This window comes from Mastomys coucha, unplaced genomic scaffold, assembly GCF_008632895.1.
Source record: "Mastomys coucha isolate ucsf_1 unplaced genomic scaffold, UCSF_Mcou_1 pScaffold13, whole genome shotgun sequence".
Classification (NCBI taxonomy): Eukaryota; Metazoa; Chordata; class Mammalia; order Rodentia; family Muridae; genus Mastomys; species Mastomys coucha.
In genome coordinates, this window is record NW_022196895.1 from 8,729,567 (window position 1) to 8,741,490 (window position 11,924).

General features: G+C 46.1%; 1 protein-coding gene across 4 annotated transcripts in view; it reads right to left on the reverse strand.

The window, feature by feature from the left end:
- The window catches only part of Tmem241 (transmembrane protein 241), a 136,044-nt gene that overhangs the window by 5,757 nt on the left and 118,363 nt on the right, over positions 1-11,924 (reverse strand). For all 4 annotated transcript variants that reach the window (XM_031364973.1, XM_031364974.1, XM_031364972.1 and 1 more), the window contains one exon: positions 4,476-4,540. In XM_031364973.1, the coding sequence (XP_031220833.1) occupies positions 4,476-4,540 (65 nt within the window). The remainder of the gene's footprint in view (positions 1-4,475; positions 4,541-11,924) is intronic.

Consider the following 11,924-nt stretch of genomic DNA (forward strand, 5'->3'; position numbering starts at 1 on the left):
TTCTTCTTCTTCTTCTTCTTCTTCTTCTTCTTCTTCTTCTTCTTCTTCTTCTTCTTCTCCTTTTTCTTGGTTTTTCGAGACAGGGTTTCTCTGGCTGTCCTGGAACTCACTCTGTAGACCAGGCAGGCTGGCCTCAAACTCAGAAATCCATCTGCCTCTGCCTCCCAAGTGCTGGGATTAAAGGTATGCGCCACCACCGCCAGGATATCATTTTCAAAGGAGTATGGAAATCTAGATTTGTAGAAGGAAATCATCTAATTTCTAATGCTAGTGACTAATTTAAAATTTAAAAATCAATCAAAACATAAGAAACAATAACTGTACAGGAAAAGGCAGCAGGTCTAAAACAAAACAAAGAAACACAAAACAAAAACAAAACCTTAAGGCCTGCAACCCCTGCTCTTTGAGACTCCTGATTAGTTCAAATCCTCGGGAGACAAAGACCAACCACTCCTATCTGAAACCTGAGAGCTGGCCCTGGCCATCAGGTGGGACTTGAGCTCTTCACGGACCCACCTTGGTGAGAGACAGACGTTGGAACTACAGCTTGACACACCCTTCTGGTTGTTCACTTTGTGGTTGGAAAACTGTTTGAGGCTAAAAAACAGAGTCTCACTATGTAGCTCTGGTTGTCCTAGAGCCCACTATGTGAACCAGGCTGGCCTCAAACTTGCAGAGATCCACCTGCTTCTGTCTCCTGAGTGGTGGGATTAAAGGCATGGAGCACAACTCCTGGCAATACTCAGTAAACATTTTTAAAGATGATTTATTTTTCAACATAGTATTTTATTGGTTCTTTGGGAATTTGACATCATGCACTCCCTCACTCTCATAACCCAGTCATTACCATTACTCATTACACAACCATTACCATGCTCATCTCACCCTTACGACCTCCCTCCCAAAAGAAAACAAAAAATTAAAACTAAAATAAAAAAAAATAAGTGCAATTTGTGTTATCTATATCCTCCGTGGAGCATGGTCAAACTCTCAGTGGTCTGCCCCTTAAACAGAACTGAGTCCTTCCCCTCCCACACCCCCACCAGAAGCCAGCAACTGTGAAGACCTAACTTGTACATCCTTATCACACTTTTTAAGAGTTCTCTTTGACAGCTTCCCTTTAGGCTGCTGCTTTTTGTGGATGGAGTGGTGGGTTGTCACCCATGTCTCTCTTTCTCAACTGTGGCTCTACAATCATCAAAATCACTGTAAAAGTAGATTCCTTGTTCTTTACAGTCAGTGGGAGCATGGACCATGGCCTTCCACATGGTTTCCGGTGACAGCATAGACCACAAACATGGCCCCCAGTTTTAGTAGGCCCAAGGACCCAGGCAATGTTCTTGGAGGCAGCCCACAGACATCATCACCATGGCACCAGATGGTAATGCAGGGCACCCCCATTAAAATGGCCCCCAGCGGCAGCACAGCATAAGGACATCAACATGGCTTCGACAGAATCATAGCTACAATATTAAAAATCTAACTTTCCCTACACAGCTCAGGGGACATCATGGACGAAGGGGTAGACAGAACAGGAGGGCAGAGGGATGGGAGGAGTGCTATGGAGTGCTCTCTTCTGGATACAGGGACAAGTTCAGCTATGCAGAGCCAACAAGATTGGGCCAACCAAACCAACAAGAGTACACTCCAGCAGATGGCACTAATTTAATTCAGTAGATTGCAAGCAGGGGTAGGGGACAGAGAACAGGAAGCATGTGGGGGGCTTCAAAGCGAGTGGATGATGTAAGTTGAGGGTAGATATGATCAAGATCCATCATACCCATGAATGAAGTTATGAAAGAATAAATAAAACATAGTTGAATCTACACTAAAGAAGTTTTTATCTTATACAAGATCTATGGATATTTTGAGTTTGCCATGTCAGACCCTAACCAGGAATTAGCGCTATCTCATTCCAGGAAATACTCCCTCTGCTGTCTGACCATCACCGTGCTCTTTACAGCTGATAGATGGTATGGTTTGAATAAGTGGCCCACGTGTTAACAACTCTGTCTGTGGCACTGGTGGGAAGGGCTAGAACCTTTAAGAGGTGGGGTTTGGTTGGGTAAAATTGGGCTGCTGGAGGTGGGGCCCTGGCCCTCTTTCATTCTTTGCTTACAGGCTGTACCATGGAGTGAGCTTCTAACTCCATCATACGCTCTCCATCATGATATTCTGCTTCATTCACGCTCAAAGGCAAGGGCATGTCTGAAATGGAGCCAAAGCAAACCTCTCTCTCTGTGAGTGGACCTTCTCCAGGCTCCTTTACAGTAACACAAGGTGGAGTAACATCTCTATGCCAGGAAGAGAAACATTTAAGCCAATTTCCTATCTGTCTCCCTTATGGGCTTTGACGCTGTACACTGTGCTGTTGTCAAGTCCTGACAGTGGTCAAGGCGGTATTAGGCTATAGGGATTTGGACGTACAGAAGCCTGCATTTGAACTCCGGTATAATCCCACATAGCTTTACAATGCTGGATGGGGCAGGGAAAGCACTTAAATGCCTCAGAACTCCTGCGTCTTAATTTTCAAAACGATTAACTAGGAGGATTGTGCAAGTAAGATATATTAATGCAAAAATGTCAGACACAGTCACCCCTCTGCAGATGGGTAGATTTTATGTGTGTGTGTGTGTGTGTATGTGTGTGTGTGCACGTGCAAGTGCATGCACTTCTGCGCATACACATCTAGAGGCCAGAGGCCAACCCTGGGTGTCAAAGTTTTTCAGAATACCATCTGCCTTGTCTTCTGTGGCGGTTTGAATGAGATTGGCCTCCATAGGATCATAGATTTGAATCCCTGGTCACCAGGGAATGGCACTATTTGAAATGACTGGGAGGTGTGGCCTTATTGTGCCACTAGTGGTGAGTTTTAAGGTTTTAAAAGGCACTTTCTAAGCCCAGAGACTCTCTTCCTGCTGTCTTTGGATATGGAACTCTCAGCCACCTCTCCAGCACCATGTCTGCCTGCCTGCTGCCATGCTGATAATCAACAAATATCTGAAACTGCAAGCCAGCCCCAATGAAATGTTTTCCTTTATAAGAGTTGCTGTAGTCATGGTGTCTCTTCACAACAACAGAATACCGACTAAGACACTTCCTAAAGTATCTCTCACTGAGCTGAAGTTTGCTCAGTAGGCTAGCCGACCTGGCCAGCAAGCTCCATGGATTCATCTGTTTCCACCTTCCCAGGACTAAAATGACACTGCACTTGCTTTTTTAGCTTTGGTTTTAAGAACTGAACTCGGGTTCTCCTTAAGTACTTTATAGACAGCCATCTCTCTGGTCCTCTAAATGATTATTATTGAAAAGAAGAGGAAACAAGGGATAGTGGTATCTTTTTTCACTCCAGCACTGAGAGGCAGAAGCAGGTAGATTAAGGTGAGTTTGAGGCCAGTCTGGCATACTCAATAGTCCAGGACAGCCAGAGCTACATAGTGAGGCCCTGTCTCAAATGACCACAACAACAATAACTTATAAATGAAAGTAAAATAAAATAAAAAGAAGAGGGGAAGGAAGGTGGAGGAGCATTTCTTCATTTTTTAAAAAAATCTACCTTCTGCTGTTCTTCTCCAGACAGGAAATGTCGCTCCAAGAGAAGCCATGGATTCCTTATTCTGAGTGCTGTGAGCAAAAGCTGCTCACTCTGTCTGTCTGGGATGACCTTAGGCAAGGGCTTAACTTCAGTCAAGGGAATGACTGTGGACACCACAGAAGTAGCAAGGACACTCAAGGACAGCTCCTGACACATACCAGGTCTGTGGGAAATATCCAACTACTGAAGGAAGCTCTTCTATCCCAAAGCACACAGGATGCTAGTGCACCCCCTTGGACTCACCATCACGGACTCCACTGGGCAGACAGGGCCGCCCCTCACATTTAGCCCATAGGAACTACCGACAGTTGTTCAAATGTATCACTTGTTTCCATAACGGGGACAGTACCCCAGGGGATCAGCCACAGGAATGAACCCCGGGCACCAGTGCTGGCCACACCACTGGAGATCTGAGTGGTTAAAAGTTATTCTGGTGAGATGTGACCTGGGTTTTGGTTAGAACTTATACAGAATGTGTAAGAACATGCTGTATAAGCAAACGACACTGTGCATAATAACACTGTATATTGTATGAGTCGTGTAAGAGTGATAGGAGTGCTCTTCCATATGTAAACTCACACACTGATACCTGTTAAAATATAAAGAAGTGGGTGTGCTTGCTTATGTCTGCCAGTCCAGTGTCTGAGTCACTGAGGCAGGAGGTGTAATAGACAGGAGAGTCTGTGCCTAGGACACGTGAAGCATTAAGCCCTAGTATAGCAAGCAACCAACCAACCAGTGACTAAATAAAAGAGGGAAGGCATCCCCAGTGGGGAAACTTACTGAGGATGGACACCTCTACCCAACACACACCCCTGCTTCATTTGAGCAAATGCATTCTCCTGATGGATTGTGTCTTCTTGCTCTCTAGAGAACTTACCATCCCACAGTTGCTCTGGTCAGGACCGTATCAAACAGCAACATCGACAAGCCAGCTGTGATGACCTGCAGAAACAACAAAGGCCTCAGAGCGGCAGGAGTCTACTACACCTCCCAGTCTAGCCCATTAGTCCTCTGCATTAGCGTGGCCCTGAACAAAAAGTATGACGTGGAAAACACTATGTCCTGTGGCCTGCTGGAAGCCATAAAGAAGCATTTAAATTCTAAGCTTCTCACAAGAGAGGTGTAGTGCCAAAGTCATCCCATCTGCCCAATAAGAGCACACTATACTAACAACAGTGTGCTCATCCTGTGTCTGTGCGCAGAAGCCATCCCCAGTGTGAGTAGCCTGCACCAGGTCTTCAGGGTAAACACTATCTGTCCATAAAGTGTCATCTCTTTGCCTCTTCTAATATCCTAGTCTTTCTCCACTGTGACACACATCCTAAGGAGCCAAGTGCTTCCTGGGAGAAAGAGAGCAGTTGAGTCAGTAATGTATCTGAATCACAGAAGCCCTAAACCAAGGTAGAGGGTAGAGGTTAGCCCTACACCTTCTAGAGCTAGAAATCACAGAAAAGATTATTAGGAATGGCAGCCATAGGGTCCAGACTCCAGGACAGCTGTCTTGAAATGAGTGCGAACCAATGACCCAACTCTATCCACACTTAGAATGTTGGTGCTAAGCCACGATGGTGCTTGTGTATAGAACTCTCAATTCTGCAGCCCTGTACTGGCTGGCTTTGTGTGTCAACTTGACAGAGGCTGGAGTTATCACAGAGAAGGGAGCTACAGTTCGGAAAGTTCCTCCATGAGACCCCAGCTGTGGGGCATTTTCTCAACTAGTGATCAAGGGGGTAGGACCCTTTGTGAGTGGTGCCAACCCTGGGCTGGAAGTCTTGGGTTCTATTAGAGAGCAGGCTGAGCAAGCCAGGGGAAGCAAGCCAGTAAGGAACATCACTCCATGGCCTCTGCATCAGCTCCTGCTTCCTGACCTGCTTGAGTTCCAGTCCTGACTTCCTTTGTGATAAACAGCAATGTGAAAGCCAAATAAACCCTTTCCTTCCCAATTTGCTTCTTGGTCATGATGTTTGTGCAGGAATAGAAACCCTGACTAAGACAAGCCCCAAACAGGTTCTCCTAGAAAAGAATGTGCTTTCTTGCTATGAGAGTAGGGCACAGGCTGCCAGTGAGAGTCATTCAAGCTGGCAGCACTCAGAAGTCTTGCCTACCCCCTTAAAAGGGACGCCCGCATTGTCCCAGAGGCCTTTCAGGTGTCCCAGTTTGGAATATGCAGCAAGAAGGTGGCCAGTCCCTCCTCCCGCACTATCTTTCCTTCTCTCCTCTTCTCTCCTCTCCTCTCCTTTTTTTTCCTCTCCTCTCCCATCCTCCCCTCTTCTTTTCCTCCCTCCTTCCTTTCCTGTTTTCTATGTGTTTGCTCGTGTGCATGCATATGGGCCCTCATGTGCCATAGCACAACTATGGAGGTCAGAAGACAATTTTGTAATTTTTGTAAATTTTGTTTTGTCATGGAATATCTTGTTTTCTCTGTCTATGGTAATTGAGAGTTTTGCTGGGTATAGTAGTCTGGGCTGGCATTTGTGTTCTTGTAGGTTCTGTATGACATCTGCCCAGGATCTTCTAGCTTTCATAGTCTCTGGTGAGAAATCTGCTGTAATTCTGATAGGCCTGCCTTTATATGTTACTTGCCTTTTTTCTCTTACTGCTTTTAAAATTCTTTCTTTGTTTAGTGCATTTGGTGTTTTGATTATTATGTGATGGGAGGAATTTCTTTTCTGGTCCAGTCTATTTGGAGTTCTGTAGGCTTCTTGTATGTTCATGGACATCTCCAAACCGCAGGGCCGATTCTCACTTTGGAAACGAGGAATGCTACCCACACAAGCATGTTTCTCATGGCCTCATTTCCAGATAGGACAAAGCTGATGATGTAAAGGCTAACCCTAACCTAGAGGCCCAGGCCTGGAGCTCCTGAACGCAGCTGCCTTCAAGGATCACTGTCTTATTATGACTTCATTTCGACCTACCACGAGCATTTCCTTTGCACTTTCCCCAAATGTACTGCATCAAGGTTTCCCCATTTACTTTCTTAGAGAATTGTTACTTTATCTTGTGTCTGCTTCACCCCATGCCTTTCTACTCTCACTTTAACTGCCATTTTCCCCTGTTCATTGGTTTTCATTACCAATCTTGAACAAAGCTAGCTATCCCGACAGTCCCTCTTTTTCTTTCAAAACATTTGTTGTTTCCTAGCACAGTACCAACAGTGACGTGCTTCTTGGAACTGGCAGGAGGGGAATTTGCAGCCCCCACGGCTGTTAGCTGTCGTGTCTGCCTAATACACTGCAGCGCTCCACTGTGACTTACACCTTTTCTCTCTCTGTCACTGGCTGCATCTCACTTTCCTTCAAAAACCTTTACATTTATTTAATCTGTGTGAGTGTGTGTATGTGTGTGTATGTATGTGTGAATGTGTGTGTATGTGTGTGTGTGTATATGTGTGTATGTATGTGTGTATGTGTGTGTATGTGTGTGTGAGTGTGTGTATGTATGTGTGTATGTGTGTGTATGTGTGTGTATATGTGTATGTATGTGTGTATGTGTGTGTATGTGTGTGTGAGTGTGTGTATATGTGTGTGTATGTGTATGCATGTGTGTGTATGTATGTGTGAGTGTGTATGTGTGTGTGTGTGTGTATGTGTGTATGTCTGAGTGTGTGTGTCACAGTGTGCCTGCGCAGAAGCTGGCCCTCTCCTTCTACCATGTGGGCTCTGGGGAATGAGCTCAGGTAGTGAGTCAGGTGTAGCAGCGAGTGGCTTTACGTTCTAAGCCATCTCTGGACCTCCTTTGTCCTTCTCCATCAGATCTTAGGGCGGCCTCCTCTGCCCACTTCTCCACCTAGTCTCTGACTGTCTTTTTCATGAGGCTTAGTCCTGCCTGAGAAAAAGGAGGTGTCCCTTGTCGGGAATAATCTCACCCAGGCCGGCATGTCTGTACCTCCAGAAGGTTCTAGAACTTGGGAGGACTCCTGTCTGCCAGGAGTCAGGCAGCTGGCCTCATTGTGCCTGTGAGCAGTACCTTCTGCCAAGAAAAACACGTCTTAAAAGTTTTCAAACCAGTCCTTACTTGAAAATCAGTTTGGTATAACAGCCGCGCTGGTGCCTCTGCCTCTCTCCTTCCTGGAAATGTTTGTGCAACCTCCCACCTTCCTCCTCAGTATGTTTGCAAGCTCTTCCAAAGCTTTCTCTTCTAACAGGCGAGACTGCTGACGGCTGCGATATTCGCTGACATGTTATAAATCAGTGTGGCTTGTTTCTGTCAAAAATGCAGTGACGTGCTTGCCTGGCAGGGCTACTGTAGAGTGAAGCAGGCTGCGTTGCCACCTACTCTGTAAGAACTGTCGCGGTTTCTAGCTTTTATACTTTTTTTTCCCCTCTCATTACTATAGCAGTGGCAAACTCTCAGTAAGGTGGATGCTGGGCAGCCAGGCAGTCTGACCCGATCACTCAGTAAACGGCTCTCAAATGCTGACCTCTCCATGTTGGAGGGTCAAATTCATGTCTGCTCAAAGTGATAGTTTTCTGTACACCACAGCCCTTCAGGATTACTGGGAATATTCCTCAGTGCCAAAGCTGAGCCTGTACCAAAGGGCCACTCTACTTATAACCCCACCTACACGGAAGAAAAAGCCAGAGGCTGAGTGTTCCAGGCCAGGATATACAATGGAACAAGGCCTCGGCAGTAGAGCCCTCCTGTGGCTAACAGGTGAGGGCTGTGATGTGCCCCAGGGACTATTGCCCTGTGGCACTGAGAGGAAAACCAAAGCCTTGTCTCCTAGCTCAACCTCCTTTTATGGCCAGGAAGTCAAGAAAGGGCCTCATAAGCCACTGGAAGGGCCGTGGAGATCACTAAATTAGTAAACCACTTGCCTCATAAGCGTAGGGATCTCAATGAAGTCTCTAGAATCTACATAAAAAGATGGCATGGTGGCAGATGCTTGTAAACACAGTGGGGTCTTAAGATAGGAGGCAGAGAGGGGCAGATCCCTGGAGCTCACAGGCCAGTCTGCCTAGCCTACTTGATAAGTTCCAGGCCAATAAGACATTGTATCTCAGACAAAGGTAGAAAGGCACTTGAGAAATGACCCCCGAGGTTGTCCTCAGACCTATGCACCCATGACACAAGCATATAATACACATGCACATCCACATTCACATATGTACACACACAAACCTCCTATTTTCACACAACCACTTCACAATGGCATCATTCACAACAGAGTTAGGAACAACCAAAAATGTTTACTGAGAAAGGAGCAGGTAAAGAGACTGACTCACAATGGAGGCGCCATACAGCTTTTAAAAAGAGGAAATTCTGAAACTTAACTCAGCACGAATGTTAGGCCAAGTGAAATCAGCTTCGGTATATGTAAGGTATCTAGTTACAAATCTCATGGAGGGAGAAAGGAGCTGCCATGGCCTGGGGGAGCCCCGAAAGGAGAGTTGCTGATGAATGAGTGCAGCTTCAGTTTAGAAAGAAGATCTGTTGTGGGAGACAGTAGTGAGGGTTACAGGATGTTACTAGATTGTCCATTTGTGGTGGTTTGAATATTGGCCCATAACAATGTAACTTACATTACATGGTTAAACGCTTGGTCACCAGGGAGTAGCCATATTTGAAAGGATTAGAAGGATTAGGAGACGCTGGAGGTTTCAAAATCCCATGCCAAGCTCAGAGTCACTTCCTCAGCCTGTGGATCAGGATGTAACTCACAGCTACTGCGCCAATGCTGTGGGTATTGCCACGCTCCCCACCATGATGACAGCAGGCTAACCTCCTGAAACTGTAAGCAAGCCCCAATGAAATACGTTCTTTTATAGCATTTGCCTTGGTCTTGGTGTCTCCTCACAGCAATAGAACAGTGACTAGGATGCCACTCAAGAAGGCCTACGGTTCTGGAGACATGGCTCAGCAGGAAAAGTATTTACTGTGCAAGTGTAAACTCGGAGCTGAGTTCAGAAACCCATGTCATTGCCAAGTGGGCATATCATCCTGCCTGACAGATCCTCTGAACAAGCTGGCTGGTGAGACCAACCTCAAGGTTGACTGAGAGACTCTGCCTCCATGAATGAGGTGGAAAAGGAACAGAAGATGACTCCCAACATCAACCTTGAACCTCGACATGCTCAGGCACACTGGGAGCAGGTGTGCATGCACACATTTGGAAATGTGCATATGCACACACACACATGAACAACAGAAAGAAAAAGAAAGGCTAAGACAAATCTTATATTTGTCAGAGAGTCAGACAGAGAATCCATTTAGTTCCTGACTCCTAAATGCCACCTGATCACAGAGCAGTCATGCCATAAGGATAGAGCAAGAGTCAGACAGAGAATCCATCCATTTAGCTCCTGACTCCTCAATGCCAGCTGATCACAGAGCAGTCATGCCACAAGGATAGAGCAAGCAAGCACACACTCTCTGGCCACGAATGTCCTAGTGTCATCTAAGCAGCAATTTGTGGGAAGGCATTGATTCTGATGCTTGGTTGTACCGGGGATTTCTTGACTTGTTTATTTGTTTGTTTTTTTTTCTCTGCTATAGCAGAATGCTATAGTCTGTAATATTTACAAAGCAATGGATATGGTGGCACATGTCTCATCACATGGGAGGAGAAGGTATGTTAAACAGGTTGAGGTCAACCTAGGATACACAGCAAGACCCATTTTTTTTTAAACATATCTGTTTTCAGGGTGAGGGACATGCCACAGTGTACTTGTGGAAGTCAGAGGACAAACCTCAGGCACTGGCTCTCTCCTTCCGATGTGAGGGTTATCAGGCTTAGCAGCAAGCATCCTTACCAAGTTATGATGGTTCGTTTTGACTGTCATGAGATACAATGCCTAGATCAGGTTAGCCTGCGGGCATGTCTGTGGGATATTATGTTTATTAAGGCAGGAAGACCCGCCCACTGTGGGGAGCATCATTCCCTGATCAAGGAATTGTGGACACCTAAGAGTGACAAAGCAAGCTGAGCATAAGCATGCATGTACTCATCCTTCTTGGTTCTCAACTGTGGATGCGGTGTAGCTATCTCAAGGCATCTGTGCTCTCTCACAGGACTATAACCTGGAACCATCAGCTAAAATGAATCCTTCTTCCTGTAAGTTGCTTTTATCACAGCAACAGGAAATGAAACTAAAACTAAGGTACTCACTGAGTTATCTCACTGGGTTCCCCATGAACCCTGTTGGGAGCTGGCTTAGTGGATAAAGCACTCACTGGCTTAGTGGGATAAAGCACTCGCTGTGTGAAGACCAGAGTTCCCATCCCCACAGCTCAGGGAAACCTAGGAAGCATGATGACTACCTGTAATCCTAGCATTTGGTGGATAAAGACGGGAATTCTCAGGACAGAATGGCTACTCAGCTAAGCAAGACAAATCTAGTTCTCTCCCCTCTTTCTTTGCCCTGGACATTAGGAAAGAAGGGACAGGCGTCACATCCAAGGCACTAGACACATGAAGCAACCCTTTCCTCTCAGCACTCAGCCCACGACATGATTAGAACCACGATCATGATATTTCTGAGCTGAGTGAGTCCCAGAGCTTAAGGCCCTATGGCAGTAACCTCACTACAAGGTCTTCTGAGCTTTCGACACCTCCAATCACCTCTCATGCAATACTGCCCGAGTTACAAGAAAGCACCTCAAATAAACTACACTTTGTCCTCTTGAAATGGCTCAAGCTGGCGCTTGCAGGAGGCTTCCAGCTACACTCAGAATTCACCATCTAAAAGCTGTACTAAGCCATTAGTACTAAGCACCGTCCTTGCCTTTAAAACACAGCTTTAGCTGTACATCTCTCTGGAAGACCTGAGTAACGAGCCCCGCATGCCTCTTCCCAAGGATAGCTATGCCAACAGTGGGGACTCATTTCAACAAGCGGTGGCAGGCTTTGACTCTTCTGCCTACGTCTACGGATACCACAACCTCGGTTATTTAGGCAAACTTTGCTATTTAAAGCAGATCGGGTCTGTTTTCCAAACATTCATGTCAAATCTGAGACAAGGGAGTGGGGTAGGGAGGGTGATGGGAACTTGCCAGACGGTGCGGTACATGGGGGAGAGCCAGAGAGTCACAGTCCCTGTTTGCTGTTACTTAAATGTACATGACTCTTTCTGTTGTTGTTTTGAGACAGGATCTCACTATATAGCTCTGGCCTTCCTGGAACTCACTACGTAGACCAGGCTGGCCTGAACTCAACAGAGATCTGCCTGCTTTTGCCTCATGAGCTCTGATGTTAAAAGTGTGTGCCGCTATGCCCAGCTCTCATGACTCTTTAAGAAAAAAGTAATATTCACATTGCCTGCTTCCACCCCAGTCCCCCCACCCCACCCCACACACACCCGCTGTGGCTGTAGTTTTTGACTGC